Raw genomic sequence first — 16,722 nt, 5'->3', positions numbered from 1 at the left:
CTTCGTTATTTCATTTTTCACCTTTATAAATGTGTTCTATGTTTTCTTCTCTTTTAACAAATAATTCCAATACATATTTATTCATTTTGTATATTCCTTGCTGTTTTATTTGCTTACCTTCCTTATGTTTTAATTATCTTATTTTTCCTTCTTTTATTATTTTACTCAGTTATGGTGCCACCTCTTCTTTCTTTCCTTGTAAACAGTAATTTTGTTTATATAACAAGTTGTCAATTTTGATTGTATTTATTTTCTGTGTTTCTCTTTTTTCATAAAAGTAAATTTTCTTCTCTAATAAGTCTTTGACTGTTTCTTGACTTAATGTCTTCTGCCTTTTGTTTCTTCTTTTTTTCCTTATACATTCTAAAAATACTTTTTTATATTTCTCTTTAAAATTAAGCCACCAAGCAGTCCAATTCTCATAAAACTCTTATCGTATTCATTATGATTTTTCTATAATTCCATATATTTTTTCTTCTATATCTAATTCCTTTTCATTAATTCTCTTTATTCCTTTCCTATTCCTATATTTTTTCATTTCTTTTACTTTAACCCATATAGCCACATGATCTGAAAGTCCAGCATATTTAATTCCTTTGTTTTTAACTTAGTTTTCAGATATTAAAAAAACAGTTTCTGTCCTAATTTCGTTCCTTTTGTAGGTCCACTGGGTATTCTCCCATACACATACCTTTCCACTTCTCACAATTTCCTTAACCATTTTAACATCACGATTGCTCTTATTTTTCTTAAATAGCAATTAAAATTCACCCACCACTATAATATCCACATTTACACAAACATCATTTCTTTCTCTCTCTTTTCGTTACATATGCATATAAAGTTATAATTCTGTACATATTTTTCCATCTCAAGTCTATTATCACACCACTGTCATTGCATCTAATATTTTATTGTTGTTTCCCAATGTTCCAAACTACCTCACCATTCCAGAGTTTTTCAGTTTGTGTTCTTTCTTTCTCTGTTAATAATCTGATATCTTCTAAAATAATATGTGCATCTACTGCAGCACATTGTAATATACCTATTCTCCTTTTAAGATTTTTCATACTGTTCACATTTAAAGCTGATATTTTCAGCTTTTAAGAACAGTTATATATAATGAAATGTTTATCCCATTTCTTTCTTTTCTCTAATTATATTTTTGAAATTTCTTTTCCTTTCTTTAACTCTTTTCCCTATCAAGTTCTTTTTTTTTCTTATTCTACGCTAGTCAGTTTCTTCCTCAATTGTCTCCTTAGTTTCTTTTTCCTTGTTACTTTCTTTAACTTCATGTACAACCTCTTTATTAGTCACATCTTTTTGTACATTTTCTTGTAAAACACATTCTTCTGTCTCTTTCCCCTGCATAACTTCATTTTCATTTTCTGCACATTCATTTCACATTCTAGTCACAGTTTTGCATTATGCCCGGATGTCCTTCAAGGATGCATCTGCAGTCCTTGCAAATGGGTTGTCCTGTCGTCAGGCAGCCCTTCGGTCGGCGTTGTCCAAAGTTCTGGTCTGGCTTCGCTGGTGCACTCCACCCGGCGTCATTTGCGGCAGTTCTTCGGGTATAAAGGCATCAGCCGACGCCATTTTCCTCAGTCTTTCTTGCACTGGCGCGGCTCAAGCAGAAGCTGTTAGCAAGTGCCGGTCGGTCAGATCCAGAGATTACTACTACCGGACTACCGAAGACTTCTATAAAGCTAAGTACCCGTTGGGGACTCTTACTTGCCTCAGCCGATGTCAGAAAAGTTAATAACTGTTTATCTTGTGGGAAACAAATACCTCATAAAGATTTCCCCTACTGCATACATTGTTTAGGCCCAGACCACGACGTAGCAGCTTGTCTAGCCTGTGCTTACGCTTTTAACGACCGGGCGCTTAGGCGCCGTTCGGACTTTGCTGAACAGATTTTCGGCTCGATTTTGCCTACATTATGCCGCCGGATCCTCCGACTACGCAAATAACCAAAAAAAGGACCGACACTTTCTGCCGTCGGTTGTTTTTCGAAACCGCGGTTAAGCAAACCACGAGTGCCTCTGTTTCGGCGAAACCGAGCAAGCGGTTCTTTCTTCAGCCGATAACTTGCCTTCTACCGAGGCCTCTTCCATCCTGGTAGAACGGCTTCTGAAATCCAACCTTCTGTTGCGATTTCACAGGATTTATCAGACACCATTCCCTAGTTATTTCTACCCCTGCACGTGGAGCTGCTAGGCCTCCTCCAGCTATGTCTATTAAGGCCTTTGCCAGGGCTAAAGCAGCCAAAGCATCAAAACCTGTGCCTGCCAAGCCCCTCTCACAGGCCCAGCACCAGCTCCCATATGATTTCTTTGGCTGAGGATCTCATCTCTTTAATTCGTGGAGCCCAGCCTCATCCAGACAGGGCCTCTCCCTCCTCCAGAAAAGAGGCCTAGAGCAGAGCCCCTGAGCCAGTAGCCACGGATGATTCTTCTGATGACTCAGATCATACAGATCCCCTGAGGTTTCTTATTCTCCTTCAAGACTCTGATGCTGAGGAGTCCATCCCTTCAGCCTCTCCTCCTGAGGAATTTTCCTTTGGGGAAACCTTGCATGCTATGAGGGAACAATTTCAGTGGCAGGGCCAAGATTTCTCAGACTCTAGAAAAAGGCTTAGGACCTTTCTACACTTGCCACAGCATAGGCCTTTAGCTATACCTCCAGTCCTATCTGTTGTTGATGATGCATTTAATGATGCTTGCACTGCTCCTGATACTTTACCTCCGGCTCCTGCTAAGCCCGATAGGTACTACAGGGTCCCGGACACTCATCACCACCTATATAAGGCCCCTTTTGCAGATCCAGAGACTATCTCACAGGGCCCTAAAGCTGTAGCAGCTACTTCTTCTAAAAACCTCCTCTGAAAGGGAATCCAGGTCCTTAGAGATGGGGTAAAAAAGTTTACACCTCTGCTACTTTGTCAGCTAGAGCTTTGAACTGCCAATTCCATATGATTCAATATCAAGAGTTTATGCTTGACCAGTTGACTAAAAAGCTGTCCTCTGAAGAATCTTTAGATAAAAAGTATGTTCAAGAAATGTTACATAACATACAGCAGGTTAGTAACCATTCATTGAAATGTGGCTATGATGCACTGGAGGCTTCCTTTAGATCAGCCATGACTGGCACAGTTATCAGGAGGCATGCATGGTTGAAAGAACAGGCATTACCAGACCATGTCAAATCTAAGCTTTTGGATGCACCTATGGACAAGGTCAATTTATTTGGTGCCCCACAGCAGGTACTAAAAGATGGAAGAGAAAGCAAAATCTGTGCAAACAGTAAAAGATTTCTTACAAGTTCAACCTCCAAGGTTTAGCAGGAATTGGCCCTCCAAAAATTGGTCCTTTCCAGACTCCTCTAAGGCACAAAGAGGCAGGAATAGGCACTCTAGAGGCAGAAACCAATCCAGGGGTGCCTACAGGGGTCGCCAGTGGCAGGGTAACAACCAACGAGGCACGGATACAGCCACCACCACTACAACAACTCTATCACAGTGACTTGGCGGTGGCACCAGGGAACAGCTAGAAGCACCCTTAGGCGGAAAACTGGCATTATTTTCAAGAAACTGGCACTGCATTACAAGAGAAAAATAGATTTTGCAGACTATAGACAAAGGTTACAGGTTCCATTTCCATACACTACCAAGAAAGAGAGGAATGCCAAACCTACCACCTTCACAAAGAACAGAAGCTCTAAAACAGATATCTCAGTTATTAAGAATGTGAGCTGTGGAAAAGGTACCATTTATGGAGCAAGGGAAGGGATTTTACTCCAGGCTCTTCCTGGTACCAAGAAAAGAAAACAAATGGAGGCCTATTCTAGACCTGTCCGCTTTAAACACATTCGTCATTGTTCCAAAATTCAAAATGCTGACCCTACAGCAGCTTCTTCCCATGCTGGGCAAGGAGTCTTGGCTGGTAACTCTAGATCTCAAGGAGGCATACCTGCACGTCCCCATAAGACCAATTTGCAGAAGATACCTCAGATTTCTTGCAGGATCAGAGCATTATCAATTCTCAGCATTGCCCTTTGGCTTATCTACTGCGCCCAGAGTGTTCATGAAATGCCTGGCATCAGTAATCGCTCACTGCAGACTTCAGGGAATTCAAATCTGTCCCTACCTGGACGACTGCCTGATACAAGCGGACAACAAAAACAAACTAACAGAAGACTTACAGTCATCTACCTGCTACAAGCCCTGGGATATACAGTCAATACAAAAAAGTCAAGGCTGATTCCATCCCAAAGAATAACCTTTCTGGGTGCAGAACTGGACACATCAAAACAAATGGCATTTCTAACTGCAGAAAAGAAAGAGCAACTTCCTCTCTACTTCTTGACATTAACAAAGCAAAGCCATCTAACTGCAAGGAAAGTGCTACAAGCTCTAGGCTTCATGGCATCCTGCATAATACTGGTCCCTCATGCCAGGCTTCATATGAGAAAGCTACAGTGGTACCTAAAGAATTTGTGGTCTCAGCACAAGCACAGCCTAGAAACCAAAATTCCAATGATCCCATGCCTGAAGCAAGAGTTCTTATGGTGGGCTCAGGCCTGTCAAGCAAACACAGGACTGCCCTTCTGCAAAAGTCAACCAAGACAAACCATCACGACAGATGCCTCAGACCTCGGTTGGGGGCACACATGATGGGCAAGTGCATTCAAGGCCTATGGACTCAAGACCAGCTGCATCTGCACATAAATCTAAAAGAAATGATGGCAGTAAAATTGGCAATCCAGGCATTCAGACCTCTTGTCCAAGAAGGCCAGTTGATGATAAGGACAGACAACACCACAGTTATGTGGTACATCAACAAACAGGGAGGCACACACTCATACCCTCTATGCCGGCTGGCACTGGACCTATGGGATGTGGCTCTGAGCTACAACATTCAGTTACAGGCAATTTATGTACCAGGGAAGGAAAACATTCTAGCAGACATATTAAGCAGAACTACAACAGATGCCCACGAATGGATGCTGCATCCGGACATTTTCAAAACCATCACAAGAGAATGGGGATTACCACAAATAGACTTGTTTGCATCCCCTCTCAATCACCAGTTGAAGAAATTCTGCACAAGGACTTACCACCCACTTGTTTGGAAGGTGGACTCCCTATCCTTCAGTTGGAAAAGCCTGACAGCATACGCATTCCCACCACTTCCTTTGATGCACAAGGTGCTTCTCAAGATCAAAGAGGAACGTCCGAGGATCATTCTGATAGCCCCAAACTGGCCAAGGCAACATTGGTATCCACTGCTGAGGAGCATGTCCCGGAAACAAATATGGACACTGCCCCTGATCCCATTACTGCTGACACAGAACAACTACAACATTCTGCATCCAAACCTAAAACTCTGCAGCTAACTGCCTGGAACATTACATAACAGCAATTAACCCAAATTTATCCCAAAGGGTTAAGGACATTATCCTGGAGGCTCAGACCTTCAACAAGAAAGAATTATGCAGCAAAATGGAAAAGATATCTCATCTGGAGTACTGCAAAGGGGCAAGATGTGACACTGGTGAACATAGCCAACATCCTGGAGTACTTGGCGGAGCTCTTCCATGCAGGCCTGTCCTATTCCTCCATCAAGATACATGCATCAGCTATTTCAGCAGAATACAGCTTGGATCCTCCTGTTTTCTCATCCTCTGCTCAGACAGTTTCTGAGGAATTAAAATGTAAAACCTCCCAGGAAACCTCCATTGCCAGCATGGGACTTGAACTTTGTGCTGGAAAAGCTGACTCTACCTCCTTTCGAACCAGCAGCTACAGCAGAATTGCAATACTTATCCTGGAAGACTGCTTTCCTGCTGGCAATAACTTCAGCAAGAAGGATCTCTGAACTACAGGCATTAATGGCAGTACAACCCTTCCTGATCTTCCATCAAGATAGAGTGTCCATGAGAACAAATCCTTCATTTATGCCTAAGGTGGTATCCAGAGTCTCTTTAAATCAGGCTATCCACCTTCCTACATTCTTCCCCAATCCACAAAACAGGGGAGACAAGCTATTACATACCTTGGATGTACACAGACAATTACGCTACTACCTGGACAGGACAAAAAACAATAGAAAAACTGACCAACTTCTGGTAGCATATGCAACAGGAAAAGAAGGAAAACCAATTTCTAAACAGACAATCTCCAAATGGATAGGAAATTGCATTAGATTTTGTTACTCCTACCATGGAAAGAAAACTCCACAGAACATCAGGCCTCACTCCACAAGGGCTACAGCCACTACCACCGCTTTCTTACGAGGAGTGGCTACCAAGGACATTATAGAGGCTGCTACTTGGACCTCCGTGCATACATTTGCCAAGCATTACAACCTACCTCTATACTCTAGATCCCGTGCTGGTTTTGCCAGGGATCCTAACTACACCATAATCTATTCTCTTTTCCTCCTCCCCTAGTTTAGCTATGGTATTCTACCCATTTGTAAGGACTGCAGATGCATCCTTGAAGGACATAGTACAGTTTTGTACCTACCATAAATGTAGATGTCCGAGAGGAATGCATCTGTCAGGATTACCCACCCTCCTTCCCCTCTGAGGTACTCCTAGGGTACTTACCAATCTTCAGCTAGCGTGGGGGGGGGTCTATTATGGTGTATTTGTTTGTATATATGTACATACATGTTTATTTTGTGTGTTTGCTCTCTACTATTTGGAAACTTTGGCATTTATCCAAATTTAGCCATCCAAGAGGGCACCTGGCATCTGGGGCAAGAAACACTGAGGAAAATGGCGTCGGCTGATGCCTTTATACCCGAAGAACCGCCGCAATGACGTCGGGTGGAGTGCGACACCAGCCGAAGCCAGACCCAGACTTTGGAATCCGGCCGACCGAAGGGCTGCCTGACAACAGGACAACCCATTTGTAAGGACTGCAGATGCATTCCTCTTGGACATCTACATTTATGGTAGGTACAAAACTGTACTTTTTACCACATAACATCTTTTTTATCACTTTCATTGATTAAATGATCATTTTTTTCCCCACAAGAATAATTTGGTTGAGTCCTGTATTTCACAAAACCCCTATTACTGTGAATATTAATAATACTAGAGTCTATATTAAATTCTCAAAAGCCGATAATGTTGAATCTGACATTGTCGATACGAGAATAGCGAAACTGCAGAACATCAAACAAGTAAACAGAAGTCTCCATAAGGGGAGATTTCCGTTTACTTCAATGTAGTGCGGTCTCGGGGTTAGTATATTTCAGTAGCGGGGGGTGTGGGGGATCAGGGGGTCTTGCTCCCCTGCCTACACTGTTTAGGTTTTTTTTTTTTTGTTTTTTATTTTTTTTCTGAACATTTGATGTTTTAACTGATCACTAAATGTCAACCTTTAGTGATTCGAACTGTTAAATATTCAATGTTCTAATATAGACCCTAATACTAGATACATGCATAACATTATCTTTCCATTTGCAGTATTACTCCACATTCCCATCCCCTAGTCTACAGTCCTCTTTCATCATACATTTTTGTGGTGTCAATTACTTCTTTTCATATTGTTAACAAATGTTCTTTCAGTTTTTTTGCCTCAACTTCTGTTCTAAACTGGATCAGTTCTTTATTTTTGTTTGTCTGTAAAAAGCTTGTACCGCTTATGCTGACCATGGATAAATATTTTTCTTTTGTTCATATGCACCCAAAAAAATTTCCGTGGCCTGCCCACTCTCAGATATCAAATCATAAAAAGTCTCTTTATTTAAAATAAATGCTTTTGCTTTGACAGAGTCCCAAACCTCATATCTGTCCAAATTTTCTTCTTTTTACTGCTCACACATACTGTATACTTCCGTTTTGTTTTTTATTTATTCTTTCTTCTCTGTTCCTTCTCCAACAGTTTGTGCATAAGTTTTTTGTCTCTGGAATGTTTTCCGACATATATCTTCTCCTTTTTCTTCTATTTTTTTCCATGATGTTGCTCCATGAAATTGCTGCTCCATTTTCTGACTCACTTTGGTTTATCATTTCTTCCAAATAATCATCCCAACCCCCCCTCCCCCCACCGATTCAGAGGTTACTGTCTCTCCTTCAATCTCCTCTGAAAGTTTTCCTCTGAATCTATCTCTCTCTTCAGCTACAGTCTCCTTTTCTTCCAGTGTCATTGTTTTTCCGCACTCGCATCATCAGAAAACAACTTGTGGTAGCGATTCTACCTTTTCAACTACATTTTCAACAACTTTCTTTCCAGTGTCAGCAAAAGCTGAATCAACCAAGTTTTCTCCCTGTTCCTTCTGGTTGCCTCTGCTACTGGACAGGAAATAGGAAGTTGGGATGTGTAACACACAAACCCTTCCCCTGACTACCAAGAGTATGGGAAGTTCTCTGTTGACCTGGCTAAATTTCCCTTAGTAGTATGGATATAAACTCGGGTCTTCCCTGAAAAGAAGCCACTAGCCTAGTGAGCATAACCCAGACAAGAAAGGAGAAATAAATAAATAGTAAATTAAATTGTATCCAATGTTTTGTAGATCATGATGCATGCATTAGTCTGGACATGCAAAAAGAAAACAAAAGTCATAAGCCAACAGTTCTTCATCCTCAAGAAGAGGACATTCTCCTGCGTGGAAAGGTGAACATTTCATGATGCAAATTATCGAACGCTAACATACTTGGTCAGTGTTGAATGAGAGTACACTAAAGCTCGTTATGCCAAACATTCAATCATTTTGGATTGAACATTTTACATGTGGTTCTTCACCTTGCATGAATGACAATTACAGTCCATGAATGCCCTTTCCCACTTTGTAACTTGGGCAAAACATAACATTTGCATGTCTTCCTGTAGCTGTTCTCCTCAATATCACAAGCAAAAAAGGGCATACATAAGTGTCTTGCGGTTGTTCTACGTACATAGCAAAGGTAGTTCTGCATAGTCTCCCTGTGTGGTGGGAGCTTTTCTCGTAAGTTATCTTTTAAGACAAAATCATACAATAAGTACTGCAAAGTTCATGATGTAATCCCCTGAGAGGAGTATTCTGAACATTTCAAATATGTGATTTCAGCCTGCATTTAATTTGGCAAAAACGTATTCATAAGTTAATAAAATTCAAATGCTTACACCAGATTAGCATCTGTAAGTCCATACATTATCAACAAGTCCAAGTTTCTTGCATTTGCCATTTTACAAAGTGATTTTTGTGTAATATATGCAGCTGCAAAATCATCTTTTAAGATGTGACTGCAAGTGATACTGTAGACGTCATGTCATAGTCCTGTAAGAAGAGTGTTCTGAAGGGTTGTTCAAAAATACTTGTAACTGCCAAAATTATGTCTGCATTTAATTATTTGCTCAATGTTTCCTTCAAGATTATCGGCTCTGTTAGCATAGAGGGTTAACGCTCCTGACTGTGACTCTGGTGAGCCAGGTTTGATCAGCAGTTTTTGCCATCTGTTGGAAATGGTGTGGGGAACATGGGCATGCCTGTCTTTGGGAGATGGAAGGAAAGGATCATAGGTTACCTCAGTCTCCTGACGGAAGGGTGGTACATGCATATGCAACCTGTTGGTATGATTGACTCACTAGGCTTTTCACACAGATGCATGGAAGTGTTTACAAGCACTTGCACAAGGAAGATGTAGTAGCCCCTGTAGTAATGCAGGTCACACAGCCCCCATCCCGCAGCTACCGTAAAAACCTCCAGTAGCTGCCAGTATCATGGCACCTCTTATCAACTCTCACCCATGTGGAATAAGTGGGCTGGCCGGAGTATGACCGGCTGATGACTGGCAACAGGTGAGAAAAAAATGTCCTTGTGATTTAAATTTCAACATTTTTTTATCAAATTTATAACCCATCTATTGGACCCACCACTTGAACAAGTATACTACTCTTTCACATTTCCATACTAAAAAGATTTCAGAGAGAAAGAATAAAAAATGTACAGTAACTGAAGCCACTTTTTGAGTTGAATTTGTTTAAAGACCCCCGATAATGTAATCCTAAATTTATATTCTGATAGCTGTATCTCATACCATTAGTGTAAGATTAGGAATAAGGATAACTGTTCAGAATGTCCAGTCTTGGCCACAGCTAACTTTACAAAACTCGACAAAAGTAAATCAAGTTCTCTTTCCAGAGGAAAAATCAGTCCAGTTAAAGGGTTAAACATATTCTTGTTCAATGATGGACGATTGTTCTTGTCTGATTCTAGATTGAAAATTAAGCAGCGTAAATAGTATCATTCCAGGGGGAAGTACCAGGTATGTCTATGTAAGGGGCTCTACCTGGTGTCCCCATGTTACCCAGTAGTTAAAAAAAAAAAAAAAAAAAAAAAGTTATACCCTTTTATATTTTCACTGTTAAGTATCTTTCATTAACAGTGCATGAAGGGGACCAACAACTTAAAGTAACAAATACTTAAAATAAAAAAATAAGTAAGTAAAACAGGACAAATGAGTTCAGAATTCAATCAGAATGTAAACATTCAGAAACACTTATATTCTTAGATAAAACGGGTCCATCTCAAAACTACATTGCAATTTTACATGCATAATACAAGTTTGTTAGAATAATGTATGTGTATATGTGTGTGTGTGTGGGGGGGGGCAGCCTCTACTGGGCTCATAGTTTTAGAATTTGCCCTCTTTCACGGGGTTCATGTTGCTGAAAGTGTGCAGTGTGTGCAGAGAACCAAAAATTCCGAACAGTTATCCTTGTTTGTCCTGCAGACTGTTGGGTACAGGTTATGATACCAGATCAGTGCTTCATGGATTTCTGTCTTTTTTCTTACCATTAATTGTGGACAAAGTTTTGAATCTGCATTTAGTTTAGCAAACATTTTCTTGTAACTGCAAAAAATGTCAACATTTTTATACCATACTTAGAAAAATGTCATTCACGGGACCACATTCCATGGGGTTCTGTAGTGTCCTGCTGTATTTCTATCTCCAATAAAGTATTGAACAGGTAACTTGAAATAATGCACAGTGACTGTGAAATGCACCCTTTAAGACAAAGCTGTTCAATGACATCTCATGCTTTAGGATATAAATTAGTTAGCTGACCATTTAGAAAGCTTTATTCCAAATGGTCTAGGGTCACTTCCTGTCCTTCTGAATTCATGTTCAGTGTTCATTGTGTAAGGACATCCACTCTTTCCTCCTGACTTCATGTTGAGATCTCACTGTCCATTATTACCCCTCCCACCTCTTGAAGTCTTGCTCAGTGCTTATTGTCCAGGGTCATTCCCATTTTTCAAACTCATAATCCATGTTCACTGTCCCAAGGTCACATCTGTGTATGTCCTGAATCCATGTCAGATGCTTGTCCTTCAAAGGTTGTCACATTTGTCAGTGATTGGTGATTTCTTTTAACATCAAAGTCTGCTTTTTGCTGTGGATCTTCTGTTGGTGTCTGTAATTTTCATGGTAATATGTTTGCCTTCTGACTTTCTTTTCTTTTTTGGTCTTCATTATTTGTTGTTGGTAGTTAATCATTTAGTTGAGCACAATTCTTCCTGTCAACCTCAAATACTTAGTATGCCAAGCCTGCATACCAACAACTGCATTTTTATGTTCCTGCAAATTGATATTCATCATTTCAGTAATGCTTTCTCTCCATTTTAGCATGGGAGTTATGATGTGCTTCAATAGCATCATGCAGCAAAAAAAATTTACATTTTGGCCCTCGCTGCCTGCAGTATGAGAGATTGCCACTAGGTGGCAACTTTATATGTATAACAGATTGTCAAGTTTTTTTTCTGTGTCTTTGGTGCCAGCCATTGTCCCCTGCCCACCTGTCATAGCCGGCCTTAGGCATAGGCCAGCTAGGCAGCCGCCTAGGGCACCACTTTAGCAGGGGTGCTTTTCCAGTAAACTGGATGGTGTTAATAGATCAGAATGGGGGCACATCAGTGGTGTGGGTAGGCGCTGTGGAGCCCTTTTGCCTAGGGCACCACTTGACCTAAGGCCGACCCTGCCACCTATCAGTTGCCAAAGTTGCTTGTTGAACTCTGGTTGCCTTTGTCATAGTCACGGCTGTATCCCTCTGTCACTGGGGATTACCGAGATTTGTTTGTGTTTTTTTCACGCCATTTCTTTTGTTAACATCTGAGTTAGCCCACACATTTTAGTTTTTTAGTAAGTGCTCATTTTCTGTTGGTCTTCTGGCAGTGTTTAATACTGTTTATTACTTCATGCTGTGGCTAGAACATTTTATGTTCCTTTTATTTTTGCATGTGGTATGTTACTAAATTGTTGAATCACTTTGGTGTGGTATATATATTATTCTTGTCAAGATTTGTCCTCTAGTATCTAATCTGTCCTTTTGTGTCAGCCTTGGGGAATTTAAAGCTATAATCTGTACGTATATTTTGCTGATTTATGTCGGAAAGCATATGATTAGGTCTTCTGATTTTGAAGGTCCTTGTCAGTAACTGTTGGATTTCTTCTCATGATGCACTCCTGTCATCACAGTTATGAGAAAAAAAACCCCACCAGCTTCCAAATCTAAGAGGGGTGGTTTGGTGGGTGGCTGAGTTCCATCACTTGCAGCCATTGTATGCAATGGTGTCATGTGCAGGGTTAGAAATGCACTCCCAGCTCCTATGCTTCTCATTTTTTCTATGTCTTGCACAGTTCTGATCTTGTTTCTTATGTGCATTGTTGGAAAATTCCTGTGCATTCTGCCCAAAATTATGAAACCTCTGAAGTGTTCCTACTATTGTGATATTTTGAGCTAGTAGCTATACTAGCAGAGTTTTTATTGCTGGGGAGAGGCACAGGATGTACAAAACTGCCAACATTTCTACCCGACTACCCATAGTAGGTGTCTAATGTTTAAGGAAAACATCAGCTTACTGAAAGTGGCATCCTTGAAGGGTAGCATATGCAAGGGACAGCAGGAAAATCTCTTAAAGTACTCTAGTCCATGGCCAAATAGATGGATTTCAAGACTAGACAACTTCAAAAAGTTTGTACTTGAGATGACCTGCGTCTTCTCATTTGTTGCCTGCTTTCCCTGTGCTACCTGAACTGCATTCACCTTCAGTGGCTGATGATGAAAGGAATCACCCTGGTGTGCTAGCTCTACCTTTTTTGCACTCTCTAGCAACCTGAGCATGATTTTATCTACCTGGCTTGTGTAAAGCACAATTTAAGTCGAGTAATGAAGGCTTAGTGAATATGTTTTGGCTTGCAGAGTGTGCAACTCTCACCCCTCCTCCCAGTACAGGAAGGTTTGCTGGTCATAGCTGAAAATATTTTTTGTTGGTCTTTCCAAAACAGGTGAGACCATGGAAGTAACCCTGTATTGAATGTGTGAGTGCTATTTTGATATATGGCAGGATCTGCCCTCATAGATAAAGTAGTACACTCTTAGGCAGCATGGTTTGATGCCCACACAAGGCCTGCCAGACCTTTCCTAACCTGGCCTCCACCTCCAGTATGCATTGCCCTGTTGTAGGAATCACTTTGCTGTACATTCGGTAACCATCTGCCAGTTGCTAATTACCTTATGTGTTAAGCGAGTGAGGTCTTCAGCTGATGGAGTTTAGGATAGTTTCCACTGGGAATTAAATTCTGAGGAGACTGAGGGCCTTGTGTCTGACATGGAAGAAAAGAGAACAAGTTATGCTGTCCTATAGCTTCTTTCTGGATGACTTCATTGGGAAAACTTTCAGGCTCATGGGGACACTGTGTACAAGTACTTCAAATAATAATTACGAAGAAACAGTAAACTGTTAACATTGTTCATTTTTCTGGTATGTGGTCCTTAGTTCATCTGACAGAAGGTGAACAGTAGAAGTGTTGATAACTGTTACTTTACAGAGCAGATGCATTTGCAGTTCTAACTGGTTTGGAAAGCAGAAGTTGTCTTAAAACATGAACTTACTTGTCAGATGTACTTAAGGCATAATGCATTTCCAAGCCGCTATTTTGGCTGGGAGTAGTAGTGTTCATGAGCTTAGAATCGGAGTCATCTTGCAGCATTTTTACAATGTTGTACTTCAGTATGAATCAGTGTTAAGACCTGTAGTTGGTCCGTTGGCACAGCGGCTGAATAGTAGAACATAAATATAAAATAAGAAAAACAGAGCAAACTTTTTGCCCATTGTAACAGACTTGTATATAATTTCATTTCTGGAATTCTTGCATAATGACTGCAACATAAAATGTTAGGACAGACCTTATAATGGCTTTTTAATGGAGAGTAGCAGAACGGCATGCATCAAAAAAAAAGTTCAAGTAAATTCCTAAGCATGTGATTTTGCTGATTATGGAAGTAATTTCAAAAAATTAATTTTGTCTGCAGTGATCAGAGCATATATTAATGTGTGTGTATATATATATATATATATATATATATATATATATATATATATATGTGTGTGTGTATATATATATATATGTATATATATATATATATATATATATATATATATATATATATATATATATATATATATATATGTGTGTGTGTGTGTTAACATTACTTAATTATCAAGCGGGGAGGGCTTAAGCAAAACTTAAGTTGAGAGTATAGCATTTTTTAAGTTGTACCACAAATATGTGAGTAGAAGTTGGTGACTAAAAGTAATTTCAAAACTTTAGTGATTTTTGAATCATGAGCTGCTAGAACAGAGGAGGATAGGCTGAACTTCTAAAAATTACTCTGTTGCATCAACATGATTTCTGGGGCAGTAAGTGTGAATAAACAGATTTAATTAATGTGTATATTTTATGAGCTCTGTTGATGGTACTGTTGGACATTATGAAATACTTTTATTTTATTGGTATTAAATGAAGATATGGAAAAGATTGAAGTCTACCATTTCAGATGGGTTTTTTGCAAGTTGTGAAGCTCTGTTGTACAGGAATGTAATAATTATTTAGTGTTAAAGCTGAAACATATTGGCCTTGTAGTATAGCATGTCTGACTGAAGTTTGTTTCTGTCTTTCGGCTTTTCCCGGTTAGGGGTCGCCACAGCGGAACTCTGGTCCACTAATGTTTGGTAGTTGATTTTTACGTGCCAAGTTACCAGCCCTAGCATATCTGACTGAAGTGCATTTTAAAATTATTGATAAACTTGTAGTGTTGGTTTAAGTTACGTGACTGGCCTGTAAAACAGTAGCATATTGCCTTGGTCTGCCTGGCCCCTGGTAAGCATACGTGTTTGTTCACTGCCTATTTATAATTTAGATCCCCCCCTTCCCACTGCTAGTCAGTTCATATTTTAGTTTTTTTGCTGTGTGTGCAAAGAACAGTTGCCACCTCCATCCTGTACAATGGAATGACATTGATTCTCGGTACTTCCCTGTACTTTGTGATAGCTGCAGGTGTTGGCTCTGGCTTTGTAATATTTTGTTAGTCTTCTCCTACTAACTGCTGGGAAGGAGTTTTTTTGGGGACAAAATAAATGAACTGCACTTTTTCACATGAAAAACACAGCTGTGTTCATTGATTGATCTATGAGTCTCCAAAGACTCAGCAAGTATAACATCTCTGAGAAATCTACTTGTATGTGTATTATTTCTATTTTGCATGCCCTTATTTTTCCATGAGGAAATATTTTTAAAAGCACATTCCATGTTTTTTGAACTTTCTATTTCTGCCTGCAGTGTATGTCAGCTTAGAAACTATGTTTATGATATGCTACAGTCATTTCCTATGCATCCAGCTGTACTTCGTAAATAATGTAAGTAAATGTGTAGAGCGCATGGAAAGGCAGAGGATGCAGGCTGTCTGAGCACCAAAGGACTGACGGGCAGAGAACCAGTATTTCACATGCTTAGAGTGTGATACTATGTACATATTCAGAAAGAATAGAACAAAACATTTTGTTAAAACTAGAAAGTCTTGTATAGAATAACTGCTGATATCAAGATTTAGACATGTTAGAATAAAAATAATTTCTGAGAACATGTTCTAATATGTAGTAATGTTTCACATTATGGAATAGCACACTTTAATTGTAGATCTTGTGCTGTCACCTGACTTTTGGCAGTGATTCAGTGGTCATAGTTCTGCAACTAGGGGCAGTAGTTTGTGACTAGCCTGTCAGAGAGGTTGAGTAACAGATTAAGAAATCTGATGCAGTTTCACACCTGTGACCTATTCCAACCACATTTACTTGCATAATGTGTGACTTGGCAAGTCATCCCATGCTTTCCAGGTCACCCCTGTATATTGCAATCCTTACCTGGTTAACATTGATGTTAATGTGGTTTAAAAGGCCTTTGAGTAATAAAACAGCAAGTGTTTGCTTCTGTTAGGGCAGAGGACAGCTTGTGCAAGCACAGTGCAGTTTATTTGCATGTCATCAATGTCTTGAATGAACTTTAGGGTCTTGCATTTTGGGTACATCATGTAGTTAAAAGAAGAAACACAAAATTCGTTAACAAATCACTAATTTGTGATTCTTTTTCATTTCAGCCTACTGCTACTCTGAGTTTTCCCAAGATAGAAGGTATGTGAGGCATTGTTGTATTTTTTTTACCATCTTTTAATGCATATTTTCTCAGTGAGATTTTCCAGCTTTCAGTACAAAACATGTCTTTCACTTCCATTAATTAGTCAAAACCTTGATTTGCCATGTTAGTAGTTGGGATGGTTTGCTAGAAGAAAATGTTAGACCCAAGAAAATGTCTATATAATGCATATGAAATCCATGATAAAATACAAATGTTGCTGTCTTCTAGTAGATTGTTTTTCTTGATCTTTGC

At 39.7% G+C, this 16,722-nt stretch overlaps 1 protein-coding gene across 1 annotated transcript in view; it reads left to right on the top strand.

Annotated features, from left to right (window-relative positions):
- Window positions 1–16,722, top strand: part of LOC122807119 (haloacid dehalogenase-like hydrolase domain-containing 5) — an 865,954-nt gene that overhangs the window by 658,082 nt on the left and 191,150 nt on the right. The window contains exon 5 of the mRNA XM_044078093.1: window positions 16,433–16,466. Within this exon, the coding sequence (XP_043934028.1) occupies window positions 16,433–16,466 (34 nt within the window). The remainder of the gene's footprint in view (window positions 1–16,432; window positions 16,467–16,722) is intronic.

The sequence above is a fragment of the Protopterus annectens genome, chromosome 7.part0, assembly GCF_019279795.1.
Source record: "Protopterus annectens isolate FY-2018-M chromosome 7.part0, PAN1.0, whole genome shotgun sequence".
NCBI lineage: Eukaryota > Metazoa > Chordata > Ceratodontiformes > Protopteridae > Protopterus > Protopterus annectens.
This window is presented reverse-complemented; position numbering and strand designations above follow the sequence as displayed.